Source organism: Bos indicus x Bos taurus, chromosome 17, assembly GCF_003369695.1.
Source record: "Bos indicus x Bos taurus breed Angus x Brahman F1 hybrid chromosome 17, Bos_hybrid_MaternalHap_v2.0, whole genome shotgun sequence".
Lineage (NCBI taxonomy): Eukaryota > Metazoa > Chordata > Mammalia > Artiodactyla > Bovidae > Bos > Bos indicus x Bos taurus.
In genome coordinates, this window is record NC_040092.1 from 28,176,130 (window position 1) to 28,199,699 (window position 23,570).

General features: G+C 48.9%; 1 protein-coding gene across 1 annotated transcript; it reads right to left on the reverse strand.

Annotated features, from left to right (window-relative positions):
• Positions 1-2,400: 2,400 nt before the first annotated feature.
• Positions 2,401-5,594, reverse strand: LRCOL1 (leucine rich colipase like 1). Its single transcript, XM_027513535.1, has 4 exons — positions 5,455-5,594; positions 4,333-4,458; positions 4,098-4,223; positions 2,401-4,029 (listed from the first exon to the last, which is right to left on the reverse strand). Exons 1-4 carry the CDS (start codon positions 5,548-5,550, stop codon positions 3,718-3,720), a joined length of 660 nt encoding a protein of 219 aa, XP_027369336.1. The 5' UTR covers positions 5,551-5,594; the 3' UTR covers positions 2,401-3,717.
• Between the last annotated feature and the right edge of the window lie 17,976 nt (positions 5,595-23,570).

A 23,570-nucleotide genomic window follows, 5' to 3' on the forward strand; every position in this document is an offset into this window, starting at 1 on the left:
GATGTGTGAGTTGGACTATAACGAAAGCTAAGCACCAAAGAATTGATGCTTTTGAACTGTGGTGTTGGAGAAGACTCTTGAGAGTCCCTTGGACTGCAAGGAGATCCAACCAGTTCATCCTAAAGGAAATCAGTCCTGAATATTCATTGGAAGGACTGATGCTAAAGCTGAAACTCCAATACTTTGGCCACCTAATGCGAAGAACTGACTCACTGGAAAAGATCCTGATGCTGGGAAAGATTGAAGGCAGGAGGAGAAGGGGACAACCGAGGATGAGATGGTTGGATGGCATCACTGACTGGATGGACATGAGTTTGAGTAAACTCCGGGAGTTGGTGATGGACAGGAAGGCCTGGTGTGCTGCAGTCCTTGAGGTCCCAAAGAATCAGACACGACTGAGCGACTGAACTGAACTGAAATCCAGATGTTGAAACCCTGACTCCCAGGACCTCAGGATTTGAGTGTGTGGAGAGGGAATCTATAAACAGGTGATTGAGGTCAAATGAGGTCATAAGGTGGGGCTAATCCCACAGTTCTGGTGTCCTTATAAAAGGAGATCAGGACACAGACATGGGACGACCTCGTGGGGACCTGAGGAGGAGACAGCGTCCACGATCCCCACCCCACCCCGCGCCGAGGCTCTGTCAGCTATGCGGGAGTCTCTCAGGCCCTGGACACCACGTTCTCCACGTTTGCCGAGAAGCGCCGGCCAGGAGGGGACCAGGTTTTCCTGGAGGCCGAGGAACCGGGTCTCCGCCGTTTTCTGGGGAACAGCCCCCGGATAAAGGCCGCACTGGCAGGGTCTCAGGTTCCGAGGACCCCGGGGTGGCCGCCAGGAATCTCCTCGCACACAGGTGCTCCCCCCGCATTAACCTGAACGAGGCCGGGACCCAGTGGGCAAACTGCTGTTTTCCCGATGAAAAGGGAAAATGTCAGGGTCTGTCCGCATCCCCGGAGGAGCAAGCACCTGCCGGCTCCCGGGGAGCCTGGTCGACTGTCGGCCCACAGCGCCCCCTGGCGGCCCCGGGTGGTGCCGGCGCAGCTGCAACCACGTTCCTCGGAACCCTCCTTCCGCTGGCGAGGTGCCCACAGGGGCTGCTGTGGGTGCATCAGAGAGATAAACAGGCAAAATGTCCGGATCCCCGGGAGGTCCCGACGCCCGAGGAGACAACGAGGGGCTGGAATTAGCGTGGCCGGGATCCTGCTGAGAACCAGACGTCTGAGTACCCGGAGTAGGGGGCGCCGCGAGGCCCTGGGGCGGATCCTGAGAAGTCCCTGCGGCAGGAGACCGGCCCCAGCAGAGCGGAGCGAGGGGGTGGGTGGGGCAGGACCTGGGGACCGTCCACCCACCCCGCTCCCTGGGCAGTGGGGAGGACCCTGGCCACAGCAAAGCTCTGGCTGGCCTCTACTCCGAGTGTCTCAAGAACATTCTGAGCTAAGGCGAGGGATCCTTCTGGTTTTGTTTTTATTTTTGCCCCCGTGGCTTGTAGGATCTTAGTTCCCCAACCAGGGATTGAACCAGTGTTCCCTGCAGTGAAAGTAAAGTCCTAAGCACTGGCCCACCTGGGAAGCCCCAGCTTTGTTCTTAAAGAATGAACTGCAGTCACTCTGGGATCCACTTCCTGCTCCCTGGGTTGGCCAGGACCAAGAAGACAGATGGTAGCAGGCGTTGTCCAGGGTGTGGACAGTCTGGAGGCCTCGCACAGGCCCTGGGAGTGTGAAAAGGCGCAGGTGTGCTGGAAAGTCATCTGGCAGTTTCCTAAAAGGTGAAACGTGGAGTAATCCTCAGAGCCAGCATGCCGCTCCTGATGCACGCCCAGTGGATTAAAAACCCGTGTCCACAAAGAACATGCATAGGAATGTGCACAGTAGCTTTACTCATAGTTAAACTGGAAACAACCTGAACGTCCACCCACCGATGATGGACAAACAACATGTACAAACTCAAATGGAACAGCAAGGAACAAAGTCCGGCCACAATGCAGGTGAGCCTGGAGAGAATCACCCTCAGTGAAGGAAGCCACTGTGGCCACGGATTGGGCGAGTTTGTCTACTCGGAGTGTCCAGAGCAGGCAAATCCGCAGAGACAGAAAGTGGACTAGTAGTGGCCTGGGAAGTGGAGAGCGAGGGGTGGGGCGTGGAGGGGAAGAGGGAGGGGAGAGGAGGGAGCCGGGACGGGGAGGGACGAGGGAGGGGGAGGGAGGGGTGGGAAGAGGAAAGGGGAGGAGCGAGACAGAAGCTGGGGTGGAGCCTGAAGGCCTCTCTGGCTTCCTACAGACTCAGAGTAGAGAGGGACGTGGGAGGAAGGAGAGGGAGAGGAGAAGGAAAGGAGGGAGAGGGAGGGGAATTTTTTTTAACAGAGCCCCCAAAAGCAGCCTGCTATCTGCAAGATGGGTGAGGGCACAGAGGAAGGCGACCGTAAAATTTCTGGCGCTCTGGAAGCAGAGCAGCCAGTTGTGGTGTTCGCCTCTAGAAGCCACTGGAGGGAACAGTTTCTAGATCAGCCAGGACTTCAGCTCCTGGGGGAAGTGGGGACCCTGGGGACCAAGGGAGCAGGAGGAGGGGCCAGCGGGTGGCCCCTCCCCCCAGGGGTCTTCAGCGGGCTCCAGTGCCTTCACTGCACCATCCACAAGGTCAGGGGAGCCTTCCAACCTTTTATTTGTGATGACGAGTCACAGTCATGTGCCTGCAGGGGAGGGGCACGTCTACACCTGCCCTTTCCTCTGGGGAGACTTGGTCTCTGGTTGAGGGGGCTCCTCAAGACGGCCGAGCTGAGACCTGGGTCTCCACACCCACAGAAACATGCTCACTCAGTCAGGAGGTTTATTCATGCTAAGTCATCACATTGAGGTTCCAGGAGCTGCCCCTGGCTTGCACGGACATGGATGGTCTCGGGAGTTCATGGTTAGACGTGTAATACCTGCAGGTCTTCATGGTCCCATGAACAGACTCAGGGCTCAGGGTGTAGGGTGGTCTCCAGGGCACAGACTGGGCCCACGTCACTAGAAGGCACAGCACAATTAGGAAACACACAGGGAGACACAGCCCACGAGGCAGGAAGGAGTTGGCCTTCAGGGCCAGTTGGATAATGACCAGACACTCTCCTCGGCACCGACAGTCTGCACCTCTGGGGGAAGCCACTGACAGTGTTGCCTGGTTCACTTGGATACCCTGGGGACACCCGTGGACTCACTGTTGTGGCACCTGCTGCACCCACTGTTGTTCTGGGTGCTGATGGGCCATGGCCGGCAGGGGAGGATGCTCAGAAAGGCCTGGTTCTCAACCTCTGGGCTCAGACACACCTTTATAATCAGACAGAAGTCCTGGATCCTGGCATCCAAGCTCAGACACCAGAGCATCCTCTCCAACCTCGTCACCGTGCCCCCATCCCTTTCTGCCCCCAACTGTTCTTCACGGTGTCTTCAGGTTCTGTGTTCTGGGGGCTGACTTCTGCAGGCTGCCTCACTGAACCCTGTCCTTCTGGATTTCCAGTTCAGCCAGTGAAAGTCTCCAGTGGAGGAAACTCCTGAGAGGGGGCCCTCCCCTTCGTCCAGCCTGGGGTCTAGCCCCACAGGAGTTAGGCCCGGGTGCTGCCGGATCTTGTGGGCCCACCACCGACCACCATGCTGGCCCTTCCCCAAGTGCCCACGCTATGCCCTGCTGCCACCCTAGTGGACCTGAGAACCCACTCCCCACAACCTGTGTCCTTTTCTGAGCTCAGCCACGTTCCTGCTGCAGGTGCAGCAACAGGAGGCCAACTTGCAGAGACAACTGGCGGCCTCTCCTGGAGGAGACGGCCACCCACACACGTGGACACACCGCCCTCCAGGTCACTGCCCGCCTGCCTTCAGGCCAGTCGCGGGATTGAGCCCCCCAGGTGGGGCCGGACTGGGTTCCAGGACTCACCCAGGGCAGGCATTGGAGCAGGATGCCGCTCTGGGGGATGCAGCGGTTGGGGCTGAGCTCATTCAGCCGGATGCAGCACTTGCTGCGGCACTCGCTGTGGTAGTCGCAGTAGTCCCAGTTGGGCTGGGGACAGAGGTCGGAGGTCAGAGCTGGCGGGCGCCTCCCTCCAGCCCCGTGGCCCCTGGCCTCACCTTGCGCCAGGGCAAGCACTGCAGGAAGACGGTCTTGGCTTTGCAGTACGTCTGCACGCTGTGGTTGTTGATGACACAGCACTTGCTCTGGCACTCCAAGTGGTCCTTGCAGATGTACCCATTTGGCTGCAGGAGAAGGAGAGCGGTCCTTTCTGCCAGGCCCCCAGCCCTCCTTTCAGGGGCTGCCTCCCCGGCCCCTTGCCCTCCACCTCTCACCCGCCCGGACAGGACACACCTTCTTCCAGGACAGGCACTGCTGGAATACGGTCTGGGCGGTGCAGAACTTCTGAGGGTTCAGGCTGTTGGTGACACAGCAGTCACTCTGGCATTCATTGTGCGTCTCACAGGGCTCTCCGATGCGCTGCAAAGTTGGGGTTCCTTTACGTGTGCCCCCACAGATCCAGCGTCCCTGCAAGGCTGTTGTCCAGCCCGGCAAATTAGCTTGCCTGCCCGACACTGTTCCGGAAGGCTAAGGGAGCCAGGCCCAGAGGACAAAGGATGCTGGTGAGCAGAAGAAGCTCACCTGGCCCATTCCACGTGCTCTCACATTTTATAGGTGAGATGTCACGGTTCAGAGAGGGTAAGCGACTTGCCCAGGGTCACACAGCCAACTAGGAGTTGGAGCTGAAGCCCAGGCCTGCCACCTGCCCACCTCCTGTGAGGAGGTGCCCTCGACTTGGTTCTCAACATCTCAAAACTCCTTTACAAACGCAAAATTACTGGAGGCTGCAACGACGTCGTTGCGGGTTTACTATTGGCTGTGAGTAACTTTACCTCTTCTTGGCTGAGATAAAAGCTGTCGTCTGGGTTTAGGAACTGGAGGCCAGAAGCCGAGCGGGTGAGCGGGGGACAGAGGAGGGAGGTGCATCTGGAAAGCACCGGCCACACAGCGCGGTGCCCTCCCTCCTGCATCCTGCACAGTGGGCACCTTGGACCAGGCAGGACGTGGGGATCAGGGTGGTGACACACGGCCCCCAGGACCGACAGACTGCGTTGTCTTTGCTGTCACTCCATGACGCACAGGAGCTGGTCACGTCACCCCACCAGACCACCCACTGCCCCGCCTCCTCCCATACTGCCTCTTCTGCACACACTCCCCAGTCCTGTGTGGGGTCCCTGGACTTGGGACTTGGCACTGGGGATCTGGGGGTCCACCAAGAGCCAGTCATCCTGGGGATCTGAGAGCCTTAGGAAGCAGATGCATTCATGAAGTGGGGGTCCAGTTCAAAGTGGGGGTGGGGCAGGAGAAAAAGCACAGAGCACATGGCAGGAAAGGGGGCTAGGAGCCCAGGTGCCCTGGGGTGGGTCTGGCGAGAGTTAGCCCTGGGCCCTACAGAGACAGGGACGTGACACTTACCTTATGGGACAGCTGCTGGTACTTCTTTATTGTCAGCACCGGGGCCACGGGTAGCAAGCAGAGCAGTAGCAGCAGCAGATGCCCAGCGCTGGCCATCGCTCGGCCTGTTGGCACCAGAGGGCATGGATGCCTGCACACGAGGCTCCTCCTCCCCTCCCTCCTGCCTTCCTAATCCTTCTCCATCAACATGGATTTTCAAAAATGAATAGACAGGTTCTCTGGCTGTCCAGTGGTTAAGAATCCACCTTGCAATGCAGGGGGTGTGGGTTTAATCCCTGGCCAGGGAATTACGATCCCACACATGTGTGCTGTGTGCTCAGTCACTTCAGTCGCGTCTGACTCTTTGCGACCCTGTGGACTGCAGCCCACCAGGCTCCTCTGTCCATGGGATTCTCCAGGCAAGAACACTGGAGTGGGTTGCCATGCCCTCCTCCAGGGGATCTTCCCAACTCAGGGATCGAACCCATGTCTCCTGCATTGGCAGGCAGGCTCTTTACCACTGAGAAGCCAAGATCCCACAGGCAGTGGAGCAAATAAGCTCACAAGCTCTGGAGTCCACAAGACACAAAGAAAAAAGATTCCATGTGCCACAGTGAGAACTGATGCAGCCAAATATATAAATAAACAGGAGTAGGGGCAAAATGGCATGATGTTAAGAAAAATAATGTGATTTTCTTAGAGGGGCTTTGTTTACAAAATTGTGTAGGATGTGCAGAGAATGCCCGTCCTTGCCCCGCCACCCACCTCCACCTCCATTGTTAACTTCTTGCTGCTGCTGCTGCTAAGTCGCTTCAGTCATGTCCGACTCTGTGCGACCCCATAGATGGCAGCCCACCAGGCTCCCCCGTCCCTGGGATTCTCCAGGCAAGAACACTGGAGTGGGTTGCCATTTCCTTCTCCAAAACATGAAAGTTGGGTGCATTTGCTGGGACCCATCAGCTGACACCGACACATTATTGTAAACTGAAGCCCACTGTGTCATGAGGGTTCAGTCTTGGTGCTGTACCTGCTACAGGTTTGGACAAATGTATGATGTACCTGTGATTAAGGGTCATACAGGGTCATCTCACTGCCTGGAAAACCCTCTGTGCTCTGCCTGTTCACCCCCCACCCCTGGCACAGCCCACCCCATCCCTTACTGTCCCCATGGCTGTGCCTTTTCTAGAGCATCCCGGGGTTGAACCGTGCACTGTGCGGCCTTTCAGATGACTTTTCCCCTTCCTAATACACACCTGTCTCTTAAGGGCTTGTAGCAAATTTCTCTTTATTACTGATGGAAAATAGATTTTCAACAGCACTTTTCTCTGGAGAACGATCAAGCCCTTTTTTGCTTCAGAGGAGAAGGTCTCTGAGGTTAATGTGTGCCCGGGGGGCCTACCCTCTGCAGCCTGCTTCCTCCTGCGCCTCCGAGTCCCTCTGCAGAGGCCCTCTGGACCCCCAGCCTGAGCTGCTCCGACCCACTGGGGCTATGTGGTTGGTTCCCTGGCTGTTCATAGAGCTGGCAATTTGGTTTCCAATTTATTCCTAATTGTTTTTTTCAATGGAGATGATATTCAAACGGCATAAAATTAACCATTCGGAAGTGGACAATTCAGTGGCATTTCATGCATTTTTAATGTTGTGTAACCACCACCTCCAACTAGAACAGGAGTCCTCAATCCCTGGGGCTGTTAGGAACCAGGCTGCACAGCAGGAGGAGACTGCCGACTGAGCGGAGAAGCTTCATCTGTATCTATAGCCGCTCCCCATTGCTCACATGCTCACATTACCGTAGCCTGAGCTCTGTCTCCTGTCAGCTCAGTGGCGGGATTGGATTCACATAGGAGCTCGAACCCTACTGTGAACTGCGCATGCGGGGATCTAGGTTGTGTGCTCCTTATGAGAAATCATCCTGAAACCATCCCCACCCCCCAGCCCTGGAAAACTTGTCTTCCATGAAACTGCTCTCTGGTGCCAAAAAGGTTGGGAACCACTGATCTAGAATATTCTGTTATCCACCACAGCCGGGGCCCATCAGCAGAGCCACTTGCACAGAGCCCTGCAGGGAGCGGAAGTGATCCGAACACCGTCCTTCCGAGTTCTGCCGAGCACAGTGTAGAAGCCCAGAAACTCTGGGAAGGTCGGGGGTGAGCGGGGTGGGGTTCCCCAGGCTGCCGAGTCCCCTGCCCCCCTCCCTCCCTCCATCCCATGTTCCAGAATCTCTCCTGGCTTGTCTTGCAGCCCCACCTTGTCACTGGCCCCTGTGGTCTCCAGCTCAGGACCCTGTGATGTGACAGGAACAGTGTCCTCAGGGACCACAGGCCCCCCACCTCTCCCAGGTCACTCTATTTGTTGTGGGGCCATGGGGAGACCACTGGGTCTTTTGAGGGTCTGGTTTCCCTCTCTGTGAAGTGAGGTGTGGGCTCCCTTTCAACTAATGGTTTTCAGATGATTCCGTGAAGTCACGATGTCATCTGCCTTCCAAAGCACAGTGCAAATCTGCTTTCTAAACTCCCTGAAATGTTGAGGTCCCAAGCCCAGGAACACACCCAGCTCTCCAGGTTGAGTCCTCCCCATCCTCAGCCTCCCCCATCTGGCTGCCTTGTCTGGGCCCCATGCTAGGAATTCAGAGCCTTTGGGAGAACAGAGCTGGGGAGGAGCACAGACTGGGGAGGGGGGGGTGGCGGTGCATGAGAGGGAGTGGTTCCCTCCCACCCAGACAAGCCAACCAGGAAAGTTTTGGGCAGTGGTGTTGGTGGGGAGTGGGACAGCACTGGAGGTGCGGGGGTGGGCGGGCAGGGGTCTGGTTTGTTTCCTGCTCCTCTCACCTCACACAGGAGCACCTGATCCAAATGAGCAAGGCTGGTATTTTCTCCCGAGCCATTACTGTCAGCACAGATTCCTTTGGCCCCATACAAATACTGAGAAATAACCCTGTGCCTCCCGTAAGGACAGAACTGAGCAACACAAAACATCTCAGAAAGGCAAAAGGCTTTTAGCCTCATTTATATGTTTTTGTCAATGGAAATGACAAATCATGGCTTCCCTGGTAGCTCAGTGGTAAAGAATCCGCCTGCCAATGCAGGAGACTCAAATTCGATCCCTGGCCCGGGAAGATCCTACATGCCTCAGACCAACTACTGAGATTATGTGCACCACAACTATTGAGCCTACATGCTGCAACTACTGAAGCCCATGGCCTGGAGCCTGTGCTCCACAATAAGAGGAGTCACTTCAGTAAGAAGCCCACACACTTCAACAAAGAGTAGTCCCCACTGCGGCAACTAGAAAGTAGCCCCCTCTCACTGCAACTAGAGAAAAGGCGGCACAGTAACAAAGACCCAGCCCAGCCAAAAAGAAATAAATAAAAATTATATAAAAAACAAGTCACAGGATACGTCACTGCTCTGAGTTTTGGTTTTCGGTAATTTTAGATTTAAATGTATCGGCAGTAAACCATAGCTCATGAGCCACAAAAAGCATATGCATGTCATTCAGAAGTTTTGCTAATTGCTTCAAAAGAGACACAATTGCATGAACTCAGAGCCCTATTTGGAGCTATTTGTCACTGAAAAGTGATAAAGACGAAGCGAAAAGAGACCAGAGGATGCTGGTCTTAGTGACAACAATACCATTTCTCTTTTAAATTCTGCCTTTAAAAAAGCAAGTCAAGGACTTCCCTAGTGGTCCAGGAGTTAAGAATTCACCTTGCAATGCAGGGGATGTGTGTTTGATCCCTGGTTGGGGAACTAAGATCCCACATGCTGAGGGGCAACTAAGCCCATGCCCAGCAACTACTGACCCTGTGCACCACAACTAGAGATTCTGTGCAGCACAACGAAGACCCAACAAATATATGATTTTTTTAAAAAGCACTTCAAAGTCTATGTCAACATGTGACAACAGCATTCTAAACTTTTCCCCTCAAAGGAAAAAAAAAAAAAAAAAAACAGCACCTGCAAAGCTGGGACACACCTTTATCACATGAGCATCCTGCATGTTGACAGATGCCCAGGTGTGTCTGAGAGTTTCCTCCCACCTCACTGCAGCTCTGCAGGTGTGAGCAGGCTGTTCTGGGTTCTGGGGCCTCACTGGGGGCCCCTGAACCTCCCAGTCTTCCCACCCAGACTCCTGACCCTCTACTCCAAAGTGGCCCTTGGGAAAAAGACAAGTGTTTCCATGGTGGAACCCGAGACACAGTTCCTAGTCCTGGGAGACTGAACTTACAGACAGACCCACAGCCTAGAGCAGCCAGCCAGGGGAGCCGGTCAAACCTCTCAGTGACCCCAGATGTCCACCCTGGTTTTGCCCCACCTCCAACTCAGGACCAGCCTGAGAAACCAAATGTGCCCCTAACCCACTACATGGGATGCCCGTATCAGTCTGCTAGGCTGCGTAACAAACACCACAGACAAGGATGGTCTTGCATCCTGGAGGCTGGCAGGCCCAAGTCAAGGTGTGGGCAGGGCTGGTTCCCTCTGGGGCCGCTCTCCTTGGCATCTTCTCCCCATGTCCCCACATGGCCATCACTGTGTGCCTGTGTCCTGATCTCTTATAAGGACACCAGTCCTGTGTGATGAAGGCCCACCCTATAGACCTCATTCTTCCTCAGTCACCTCTTTAAAGGCCCCGTCTCCACAGACAGTCACATCCTGAGGTCCCGGGGTAGGATTTGGGAGGACACAGTTCAGGCCATAACAACACCCCATATCTAGTCAGTCGGCCCATCTTTCCCACTGACATCCTCCCCTTGGGTGCGCTGGAGCCAAGCTTTCCAGCCATCAGTGTCTGCCCACTGCCTGTCTTCGGGCCTGGTGCAGGGATGAACCAGCCCACATGCTGGGAAAGCTCTGGATCAGCTGTCCCTCGTCCCAGGCTGCAGCCTCCTCCCCGCAGCTGACCACCACCCTTCTGCCTTCCAGCTGATCTGTGAGGGCCATCGGCAGAAGGGTGCAGGAACTTGGTTTCCTTCACAGCAGGTCAAAGGTCTCGGATGCCACACATCGCATGATTTGAGGAAAATGACACCAGACAGTTGAGTCGTATAAACATTTTCCAAGATAAATGGCAGCCCCACAGTCCCTGTTTGAACTTTGTACACTCTGTTCCCACATCATAGCAAACGTGTCAAATACAATCATTATTTCATAACTGAATAAGAGCTAAATTTCGATCACAACTTGAACATTTTAACATTTCAAACCTGCAATGTTCTTTTTTATATTATGAAGATTTTTCTAAACAAATTCTTTTGTTATTATTTTATTGATTTATTTGGCTGCACAATTTCTCAGTTGCTGCATGTGGGATCTGGTTCCCTGATCAAGGATCGAACCCAGGCCCCTAGCATTGGGAGCAAGGAGCCTTAGCCACTGGAACACCTGGGAAGTTCCAAAGTAGAACTGGACATGGAACAACAGACTGGTTCCAAATCGGGAAAGGAGTACTTCAAGGCTGTATATTGTCCCCTGCTTATTTAACGTATATGCAGAAATGCTGGGCTGGATGAAGCACAAGCTAGAATCAAGATTGCCAGGAGAAATATCAATAACCTCAGATATGCAGATGACACCTTCCTATGGTAGAAAGCGAAGAAGAACTAAAGAGCCTCTTGATGAAAGTGAGAGGAGAGTGAAAAAGTTGACTTAAAACTCAGCATTCAGAAAACTAAGATCATGGCATCTGGTTCCATCATTTCATGGCAAATAGATGGCAAAACAATGGAAACAGTGACAGACTTTATTTTGGGGGGCTCCAAAATCACTGCAGATGGTGACTGCAGCCATGAAATTAAAATACGCTTACTCTTTGGAAGACAAGTTATGACCAACCTAGACAGCATATTAAAAAGCAGCAACATTATTTTGCCAACAAAGGTCCATCTAGTCAAAGCTATGGTTTTTCCAGTAGTCATGTATGGATGTGAGAGTTGGACTATAAAGAAAGCTGAGGGCAGAAGAATTGATGCTTTTGAACTGTGGTGTTGGAGGAGACTCTTGGGAATCCCTTTGACTGCAAGGAGATCCAACCAGTCAATCCTAAAGGAAATCAGTCCTGAATATTCATACTTTGGCCACCTGATGCGAAGAACTAACTCATTGGAAAAGACCCTGATGCTGGCAAAGATTGAAGGCGGGGGGAGAAGGGGACGACAGAGGATGAGGTGGTTGGATGGCATCACCGACTCAATGGACATGAGTTTGAGTAAGCTCCGGGAGTTGGTGATGGACAGGGAGGCCTGGCGTGCTTCAGTCCATGGGGTCGCAAAGAGTTGGACATGACTGAGCAACTGAACTGGACTGAAACATCCTTTATGTACTGCTTGGCATGGCATGTGGGATCTTAGTTCCCCAACCAGGGATCAAACCCATGCCCCCTACATTGAAAGGCAAGGTCCTAACCACTGGACCACGGGGGAAAACCTACAGTGTTCTTTTTGTATTTTAAACCAGGGGGAAATTTTTTTTCTCATATTGTTTCTTAGGCCCTTGAAAAGTGCGCAGGCCCAGTTTATAAAATTGGGTACGTTGTGCCTTGTCAAACAGCCCCCACAACACAGAAGCACTGGATCCTCCCCCTCCGGGGCTCAAGAAAGCCCAGTTCATGGAAGGTCACAATCTACCTGTGCTCGTAGCCCATCACTCACAACGACCAAGAGCAGGGAGCTGCCCAAGGGCCCATCAGTGGATGATAGACAAAGAAAATGAGGCCCGTCCACATAATAGAATATTACTCTCCTTAAAAAGGACGGAGACTCAGATGCCGGCTACAACACAGAAAAACCTGGAGGACATCATACTCAGTGAAATAAGACAGACACCAAGCGACAAATTCTGTATGATCCACTTTCATGGGACAGTGTTTCTCTTTGGGAAGATGAAAGAGTCCTGGAGAGAGATGGGGGGAAGGTTGCACAACAATGAAAATGCTCTTAATGGCTCTAAACTGTGCACCTAAAAATTGTTAAGATGGTAAATTCTATATTGTACGTATTTTACCAGGATTAAACTCAGGGTCCTGGAGGCATAGTTATCTCATATTTGCTGCCTCTAGTTATTTTCAAATATTCTTCTATGCACAGAATCTCTCTTCTTGGATATTCGTTTATATGTCTCTCAAATCAGGCATCTTTGCACAGGTTTGCCTTCCAAACACCAATATCAGGTATGATTCCATGATATCTCAATCTGCCCAATAAAAGCCTGATGCCAAACCTTGCCAAAAACCTTACAAATCTGAATAATTTAAATTATATGATCAAACTACAGCTACTGTATTTACAACATAAACCCCTTGTGCTGGAGCCATACCCACCCTGCTTGTTTCAGTCTCTGCACAGGGAGGCGACTTAGCTTCTGGTGCCCATGAGAAAGGTGACCAGAAGGTGCAGCCCAGATGAGGGGTCACGGACAGGTCGCCCGGCACATTTACACATGGAAAAGCAAGACTCACCGGTCACTGTGTGAGATTGGATATTCCCTGCGGAAAAAAATGCCCTCTGGTAGCTGATAACAGCTTAAGTTCACAGCGATCCTACCTTTAAATCTTGGGGCCCACTTGCTTCTTTGTGTGGAAGTGACACTGACCAGGCTGTGGCCACAGAAAAGACTCCCAGCCCAGAAGCAGAGACTCGCCCGAGAGGGCTGCCCAGAATCACTGGAACGGCCCCCAGCCCCTCCTCTGCTCCCACCGTGTCCCCGTCTCTGCCCTCCAGGAGAAGTCACTTCCTTGTTCAGGAGAGACCAGATGCACAGTGACCCGTGGCCAGGGCACCCAGGACAGCAGGACGCTGGCCCACACAAGAACGCCAGAAACCAGCCGCAGCCCCTGCAACTACGGCTGCCGGCCAGTGACCGCAGCCTCCCAGGGTCTGCTCGCCTCCACTGAGGACCAGCCCCTAACCCCTCACCTGGGACACCCTGCTTCAGGTCAGCCGCCCCGGCCTCCCCACCAGCACCCCTCAGGGCCCCTGGAGCCCACCTCTTTCACTCTCAGGGTCCCCAACTGCCTGCCTGGGGGCTGCCGATTCCCGGCCATGTTTGTTCTCATGTGGGTGGTGTGAACACAGTGTTCATTCAATTAACATTGACTGACATTTACCTCTGGCTCCATGCCCAGCTCTGGGAAGAAGACGGTGCGTCAGCATCTGCCTTGTCACCCGGAAAGGAGTTCTGGGCTTACTGCGGGGGAGAGCGTGCACAGACTACGGAGAGCCTTTAGGGGAGCGGTAGGGATGCCGGGAGGAGTACCGGGGTTCTCCAGGTGGGGTTCCCTAGGTTGGGGGAGGCAGGACAGAGGTCCCGGCAGAGCAGGGGGATGGGTTGTGAAGAGGCTCCAACTGGGTTTGGGGGATGGGTGAGAGGGTGGGGCCTGGAGAGCTGGCGCGAGAACCTTCACAGGGCAGAGGGTCTCAGAAAGCTCCGGCACCACGCGGTCCAGACGAAATGGCACTGCCGAACCTCGGGGTCAGTGGGCTCTGTGGAGCAGGCACCTGTAAGAACCAGACTGGAGGACTTCTCTGACGGTCCAGTGGTTAACAACCAGCCTTCCAATGCAGGGGATGTGGGTTCGATCCCTAGTGGAGGAAATAAGATCCCACATGCTGCGGGGCGACTACTGAGCACGTGCTCCGCAGCAAGAGAAGCCTGTGCTACAGCAGAGACCTGGCACAGCCAAAAAAGAACTGGGGCTGGGTGCTGATGGTGTGTGGGAGGTGAGGGCGTCAGGGACCCAGGACAACTCCAGGTTCTAGGGAGGGTCTGTGAGGGACTCTGTTCTGCACAGCATTTCAAGGGCCCACCACTGCCAGCAAGCCCCCCAAAGCTCAGTAGCCCAAAGGGCAATCTGTGACTGCCTCTCTGGTGCTGTGGATTGATGGGGCTTGACAGGGAGGTTCTCAGTGGGACTCACACAGCAAAGGGCAGTCAGATTGTGCCAGGCTGGTGAAGTGATCTGAAATGAAGCCTCTTCCACCAAGGTAGCTGGAACTGGACCAGCTGGGGCACCTCCCCCATATGGCTTCCTCGCAACACTGAGTCCCAGGAGGACCCAGGCCAGGAGCCAGCACCACCCCCGGAGATGCCTGGTCAGCACAGGAGATGGAATGATCCTCCCAGGGCTGAAACCCAGGAGTAGCCACTATCCCTCAGGGAGGTCGCAGAGGGTGAGGAGTGGCTGCTGGCCATGGAATATGGTTTCTTAAGGGATGAGGAAGACAGTCTAAAACAGATCTCTGTAATATACTAAAAACAATGAATTATATACTCTAAATGGGTGAAATGTATAACCTGTGACTTTTATCTCAATAAAGCTATTTAGGAAACGAAATTTATTTGAACTTTTACTTATAACTTGATTGTTGTATACATTTAAAAAATTCTATTCTTGCTTTATTTTTATTCTTATCAGAGAGTAGCATTGCCTTTTACCAAAGGTTTTAGAATTCAATTTAATAACTTGATTTTTTTCACTTGTAAAATGACTTTTTAAGTAAAAAAACAAACAAAGAAACCTTTATGGGACTCAATCCTCCTAAGACTAATTTCTTTAATTTTTTAAACCATTAAAAAAAATTGAAGTATAGTTGATTTGCAATGTTGTGTTAGTTTCTGGTGTACAACAAAGTGATTATATATGGGGATCTCTGGTGGCTCAGCAGTAAAGAATCTGCCTACAGTGCAGGAGACATGGGTTCAATCCCTGGGTTGGGAAGATGGAGAAGGAAATGGCAATCCACTCCAATTTCTTGCCTGGAAAATTTCATGGACAGAAGAGCCTAGCAGGCTACAGTCCATGGGATCACAAGAGTCAGACACGATTTAGCGACTAAACCACCCATCACTATATATATGTGTGTGTGTGTGTGTGTGTGTATGTATATATATGTGTGTATATATATATCTGATCTGATATAAAAAGAGAGAGACAGAGAGGCTAGAAATCAACTACAAGAAAAAGAAACTAAAAAAAAAAAAAAAAACTGCAAAAAAACACAAACATGTGTCCATGCTAAACAATTTGCTACTAAACAACCAGTGCTGAGGGGAGACTTGCATCCGCTGGCCTCAGGCAGGGGTGGGTGTTGGTGTCAGCCACAACTCTTAAGGGACCCGTGCTCTTGGCTCTCCCCCTCAACCTGGCCAGCCTACTATTCACTCTTTGTCCACCTCACGCTGTCCGCTTATCTGGAGCCTTCACAACCTACGATCCTCTAGTTAGCTCTGTAGGTGAGTGGGTGAGTGGGTGAGTCTGTACACTTCAGTGGGGAGATAGTAGAAGGTCTCCACTCCAGAAGGAGGACCAAGCGTCATTCTAGAACTTAGCTTTGCCAGAAATAAAATGGATATCTTGCTCACTCTCTCTCACTCCTAGTTCTCAGTCAGGTTGGCCCCTAAATTAAAGGGGTTGTGTGTGGTTATCACAGTGAGCCGACAGATACCGTCTCCAGGGAATCTGTGCTGGGACACATCTGAGCTGGAGGCTCATTTGTCTCTTTTGAGCACCAGGACTTGAAATTTAAATCAAGCCAGATTAGATGATGTCAGTCGGAATGGATTAGCTTTTAAGTTAATAAATGAGCTGGCACAGAACTACAAACACAAACATTTAGGAATTTTGCTACATACATGTATTCAGGAAGATTCACTGTAACAGACAAATCTCAGGAAAAGAGAGGCAGAAAATATCTGTGTCAGCAGAGTCAGAGAAACGACCAAAGACTGATGCAGAAAATGACCTGAAACACTAACAACCTGTATCTTCAAGACAGCACAGATGCCTCTTACTAACCAGAGGAAGGGTCATATGAAGAGAACAATAAGAAGAAAAACAAAAGTTTTGGATGATATTTCACTATATCTGCCTACTACCCTATGTATGAAAAACAAAAGGTGTCCACACAAAGGTAGGGCTTCCCAGGTGGCTCAGTGGTAAAGAATCTGCCTGCCAATGCAGGAGCTGCAGGAGACACAGTTTTGATAAGCTGAGCCAGGAAGACTCCTGGAGAAGGAAATGGCAGCCTTCTAGTATTCTTGCCTGGAGAATCCCATGGACAGGAGAAGCCTGGAGGGCTTCAGTCCATGGGGACACAAAGAGTTGGACACGACCGAGTGACTGAGCATGCACACACACAAAGGTAATCTCCAAATACAGCTTTTTACTCAGGAAGAATAGGATGAAGCTCATTAGAAGGGTCCCAGTGTGTGGAACCCTTCTTTTATTTAGGGGCCAACCTAACTGAGAAGTAGGAGTAAGAGTCAGAGAGTGAGCAAGATACCATTTTATTTCTGGCAAAGCTACTTCTAGAATGCTGCTTGGTCCTCCTTCTGGAGTGGGGACCTTCTGCTTAATTGCAAATCATGCATTAAGCCAACAATTCTGATAAACATGGTAATTCAAAATGAATAATAAATAAAGCTTGTCCACATTCTGTCAGCTAGGGGGACTTTTGGCTCATGTAATGCTTGCTCAGTTTCTAATGTCCCATGTCCTAAGTGCTATGGGACTGCACACATTCCACCTTCTGTTTTTCTTGGAATTGACTTTGTAAAGGTCATCACTCCAGTTGCATTAGTTCCATGTCATAGAAAAATACTCTCTACAAACAATGGATCCAGTGTAGCTGGCTGTGACTCAAGAGGACCTATAAGTTGGCATCCATTTAATCGAGGAATTAACAATGGGACTGATCAGTCTTACACACTTAGATGGGGAAGGAAATGGCAACACACTCTAGTATTCCTGCCTGGAGAATCCCATGGACAGAGGAGCCTGGTGGGCTACTGTTCTTGGGGTCACAAAGAGTCGGACACGACTGAGTGACTAAGCATAAGCACACACTTAGAACAACCTCATTTGACAGTACACAAAAAATGAATCTGCCTACTGGTAGAAGGCTGATACTACACTAAACCCGTACAAAGGACATGAAACCAGTCACAAAGGGAGACTAGATCTTGCCAGAACAGATGGAATTCACGTGTAGGATAACAAGTGTCAAAGAGAATCAAGTAACAATCAAGCTAAAGAGAAAGAAAAGAGAATTTTATTCAGGCCAAACCAGAGATCATAACCTAGGAAACATTATCAGAAGCTCTGAGAACTGCTCCATTGATCAAGAGTTATAGATATATTTTGAGACAAGGAACTGTGCACAGTTCATCAAAAGTTTTGTTTTAGTCATTTACGCATGTACAGAAAAAGCTTTTGGTCAATGTGACCCCTTGAAAAAGATGAAAGATCCATTTACAAGATGAAAAAGGAGTGTTAATCTTAGAATCACAATACTATCATCTGAAGAAGGAGACCAACTTTTCTCAAAGGTTGATTTCCTCCTCCTGCTTTGAAGAGGTCTGGTTAATATATAACCTGGATGTACACTGCCCATTGAGAACGGTCTACCACAAAGTGGGAATGTCATTTATTTTTTTTCTTTCTGTCTTGGTTAGATTATCCTGCTGTAGAAAACTTATGAGTTTTCATCATCACAAGTATTTCTTTCTATTTTCTAAAAGACCAGCCTCCAATCGTGCCCCTTGTAGTAGAAAGAGCCCTAAAAGCACATCACCATAGCGATAGACATGTGAATTATGACATGTAGGCGTCCCTGGTAATCCAGTGGTTAACCTGCCAATGCAGGGGACATGGATTCAATCCCTGCTCCGAGAAGATCCCACATGCCATGGAGCAACTAAGCCTGAAAGCTGCAACCACTGAGCCTAGAGCCCATGTTCTGCAAGAGAAGCTACTGCAATGAAAAGCCCACACACTAGAGAAGAGCCCCCACTCTCTGCAACTAGAAAAAGCCCACACAGAGCAATAAAGACCTACCATAACCAAAATATAAAGTAAATAAATAAATCTTAAAAAATTATGGCTTGTGCTGAAAAGGAAGCTTTCATCACATTTTATGTTAAATTTATAAAAATAAACAGGACAGTGAGGAATATTTTAATGCCAGAGAAATATTTTAATATTTATTTATTTAACTTTTTATTTGACTGCCTCCAATCTTAGTTGTATCATACAGGATCTTTCCATCTGGCGTGGAGACTCTCTAGTTGTGGCTTAATGACTCACTAGCTGTGGCACGCGGGCTTCATTGCCTTGCAGAATGTAGGATCTTAGTTTGCTGACCGGGGGTCAAACCTGTGTCCCCTGTGTTGCAAGGCAGATTCTTAACCACTGGACCATGAGGGAAATCCAGGAATGTTTTATTTTTTAATTTTGTTTTGTTTTAGTTATGTTACTAAAATTTAATAAGAAAACTTTGAACAGCTTTCATCTTTAATATATTTGCTTACTTTATCTTGTTCTTAATCATTATGACAAGACTAAAGCAGAAATCCTGTACGCTATGGGATACACGTGATGGAACAATTAAGGGTCACTTCAGCACAGAAGAAAACACTTTGAACCAGCAAAACCTGATGTTCAAGATCAAAAACAGTCAGAAGCTATGACCAAGAGTTACTTAGTTTGAGACTCTCAGGGGTTTGTCAATTATAAGAGGATGAGCTTTTTACTCTGGTCTCAGTAATGAGATATGGTATTTTATGCCAAGTGGGCTGTTGTGCCAGGTGTGGGGTTAGTCTAAGCATGTTACTCACTCTGTTAAATGTACTGGAGGCCACAGATCTCTGAGAGTGTATGCACTGGAGCAAGGGCTGCTGGGTGTGGTGCGAGACAGAGATGACATCAGTGTCATAGCTTACAGGTCAACCAAAAACGTTTTGAGATCTTTCAGAAGAAAACTGAGAAATAAGAAGTTTGATTTAATATTTGCTGTCAATGATCCACCAATTTTAAAAGCCTACAATCTGAAGGATAATTTCTTTCATTTTAGTAACTGGATCTCCTGATTAGTTACCTCCGATGAAATTCCAATGCTATGCTAAGGTATGGTACATCAGTTTACATTAGTCCATATGAGAAAAGATCTGTAAAATAGCCACATGTTAAATCTTTCAGTAGGGTTGAAGGACATTCAGACTTTATACGAATAAGGGATTAGCGAAGTCTGTGGGTAGAAAGGGATTGTGATCACTGATCTCTTGGGGAAGGATGAGAAAGCTACAGCCAGCAGATAGAAAGTAGCACTGAAATGAGCTCTGAATTTCCCCTTTTTCTGAGGCAGCTAGTCAGCTTTCTTAGTGAATCTTGGTCAGGCGTTCCCACTAGTAGACGACTGACATTTCACAGTGGCCACAACAGGGGACAAAACTCAACACTGGAGAGAGACCAACGCTGACAACATCAGAGGCAGGAAATAGGGAGGAGAGGGAGAACTAGACAGGCCAAGAACGCAGGCCAAAGTGAAGAATAAAGATTGATTAGGCTGCTGGTTGTAAAGAAAATCCAATTTTGTGCCCAGTGAAGTTCCCACAATGCCTTTTGTGAAGAGGCATCTCTGAATTCGGGCTGAAAATGCAAAATAATATTAAGTATGACAACACTGCAAGCCTATCATGCCCTAGCACTGTATAATTTCATAAGCAATTTTTTAAATGCCTCATTTAAAAAAAAAAGGAAATTGAGGCTTAGGTGGAGTAAGCAACATGCCATAAATCATATCAACCATGAGGTAAAACTGAGATTCAAAACTATCTGTCCTTTTTTTTTTAAATTATTTTTACTCATGTTGGGTCTTCTTTGCTGCATGGGGTTTTCTCTAGTTGCGGCAAATGGGGGCTACTATCTAGTCGTGGTGCTAGGGCTTCTCATCGCAGTGGCTTCTCTTGTCACCGAGCATGGGCTCAGTAGCTGTGGCTCCAGGGCTCCAGTGCACAAGCTCTGTGGTGTGTTGGCTTAGTTGCTCCACAGCGTGTGGAGTCTTCTCAGACCAGGGATCAAACCCGTGTCTCCTGCACTGGCAGGTGGATTCTTCACCACTGAGCCATCAGCGAAGCCTGGTCTATCTTTAGTTCTACACTGCATTACCAGGTGGAACACAAGGTCAATTAATGATCAGGTCTTTGTACAAAAAAGAAACATCTGACTGTAAGTGCTGTATGGAGTTTTAAGGCAATGGACTTGTTTGATCATTTTATTAATCAAGAAGTGTGTGTGTGTGTGTGTGTGTGTGTGTTAGTCCCTCAGTCATATCTGACTCTATGCAACCCCATGGCTATAGCCCTCGGGGCTCCTCTGTCCATGGAATTCTCTAGGCAAGAACACTGGAGTGAGTTGCCATTCCCTTCTCCAGGGGATCTATGTGACCCAGGGATTGAACCCAGGTCTCCTGCATTGCAGGTGGGTCCTTTACCATTTGAGCCACCAGGGAAGCCCCAATCAAGGATGAAGTATTATTAAGTTATATAGTGCCTTGGTGGGCTTCCCAGGTCGTGCTAGTGGTAAAGAACCCACCTGCCAATGCAGGAGATGTAATAGACGTGGGTTTGATCCCTGGCTTGGAAAGATCCTCTGGAGGAGGGTGCGGCAACCCACTCTAGTCTTCTTACCTCGAGAATCCCCTGGACAGAGGAGCCTGTCAGGCTACAGACACCATAAGGTTGCAAAGAGTGGGACACAACTGATGCGACTTAGCGTGCACATGCAACTACCTTATCCTCACTACTCCCCAGGTGGCAGACTGGATGAAGCTGTGGCTCCCTCAGCTGGGAATCTGGAAAGACCTCTGCTGTCATGGGGTTCCCTCTTTTGTCCTCTTCACCTCTAGCCTCCCTCTGATGTGACCCTTTCCACATGCACCCCGAGCTGTTTTGTTTGTACTCTCCAACTTCTGTGTTGCTCTTCTTTCCTGAACTTGCTTTCCTCTTAGATTGCCTTCACTATACTTGATTCACACTCAGGGCCCACTTTTCACATTTCTCTCCCTCTGCTTCAAAGTCTCTGCCTTCTCCAATGCTACAGTCTTCTCTCAGGATGTTGGACCCCTAGGGAACCTCACTGTCCCCTCATCTTCTGGTTGTACTGTGCACAACTTTCCTGGTCTCAAATATCTTCACCCACTCTGCCCACCCTGAAAACATGGCAGTGCTGGCCAGGTCCTGCTCATTGCTGTGGTGTTAAGGTTGCAGCTGTCCACACAACTCATCCCTCCAGAGATTCTCACTGCCAGGAAGAAGTTGTCCACTTCAGGGTGAGGAACAACAGTGACTGTGACATGTTGGACATCTCAGTGAGGCAAGGGAACATGCAGAGTCAAGGATGAAATGACAGGAAGCTGTCTGTGAGGGGAAGCTGACCAGGGCAGCACGGGCAGCCCCTCTGTCAAGGGACAAATTGACACTATTGTTGACTGAAGCAAACACATATCAACCAGAGTCCCAGAGGAGATCCGTTTGGACTGCTTTAGACCAGTCTGAACTGACTTATACCACTCTGGTCTAGTTTAGACTGGTTTGATCTGGATTAGGCTGGTCTGATTTGGTTTAGGTTGGTTTGATCTGATTTAGACCAATTTTGATTTTAGGCTGGTTTGAACTGGCTTAGATCGGTTTAGTTCAGTTTAGACTAGCTTATATCAGCTGCAACTACTTTAAATGTATAGACTGCAGCTAACCTATGGGATGCAGCAAAAAATTTCTAAGTAAAAAGTTTATAGCAATACATTCCTGCTTCAAGGAAAAAGAAAAATGTCAAACAAACTACCCCTACACCTAAAGCAACAAGACAAAGAAGAACAAACAAAACCCAAAGCTAATAGAAGGAAATAAATCATAAAGATCAGAGCAAAAATAAATGAAATAGAAATAAAGTGATAGCAAAAATCAAATTAAAGATTGTTTATTGAGAAGATAAACAAAATTGATAAACTTTTAGTTAGACTCATCAAGAAAAAAGAGAGAGGACTCAAATCAATAAAATTAGAAATGAAAAAGAAGTTAAACTGACACTGAAGAAATACAATGGATCATAAAAGAATACTACAAGCAGTTACACACCAATAAAATGGACAACCTGGAAGCAATGGACAAATTCTTAGCCAAGTACAACCTTCCAAAACTGAATCAGGAAGAAATAGAAAATATGAACAGACAGATCACAAGGAACAAAATTAAAACTTGTGAATTATTTAATCACAACTAGTGATTAAAATCTTCCAGGGCTTGATAGCTCATCACAGAGATGAGCTAACATCTATTTTTCTCAAACTCAAAAAATGCAGAGGGAGGAACACTCTTAAGTTCATTCTATGAGGCTACCATCACCCTGAAATCAAAATCAGACAAAAGATATCACCAAAATACAACAAAAAAAAATACAGGCCAATATCTCTGATTAACATATATGCAAAAGTCCTCAGCAAAATACTAGCAAACGGAATCCAACAACACATTAAAAGGATTTCACACCACCATCAAATGGGATTTACCCAAGGGATGCAAAGATTTTTCAATATACACAAATCAATCAATGTGATCCACCACATCAATAAATTGAAGAATAAAAATCATATGATCATTTCAGTAGCTGCAGAAAAAGCTTTTGATAAAATTCAACATCCATTTATGATTTTAAAAAAACCTCCAGAAAATGGGCATAGAGGGAATCTACCTTTACATAATAAAGACATTATTAAATTTTAGATATTAAATTAACTATTGGTTTACTAGTTTTTGAGAATTTTTGCATCTATATTTTAAGGAATTAGTCTGTTCTTGTCATGTCTTCCTTTTTTTCCCACAGAATAATACTAGCTTTGTAGGATGAGTTGGGATCTGTTCCTTTCTTTTTTAACTTTTAAAAGTTAACGTTTAAAGAAGAACTAACATCAATCCTTCTCAACCTTTTCTAAAGAAATTGAGGGGTAAGGAACACATTCTAATTCAATCTATGAGGCCAGTATTACACTGATACCAAAGACAATACAAGAAAGAAAACTACAGACCAATATTCCTCATGGATATAGATGCAAAAATCATCAATAAAATACCAGAAAACTGAATCCAACAGCATATTATAAGGATCATACACCATGACCAAGTGGGAATTATTCTAAAAATGCAAGAGTAATTCGACAATGAAAATTAGTCAGTACAATGTACCACATTAATAGCATCCAGGGTAAAAAGTGCATGGTTATCTCAATTGATGCAGAAAAAATTTTTCTTACAAAATCCAACATTCTTTCATGATAACAATCAGAGAAGTAGTAAAAGGCAGGAACTTTCCCG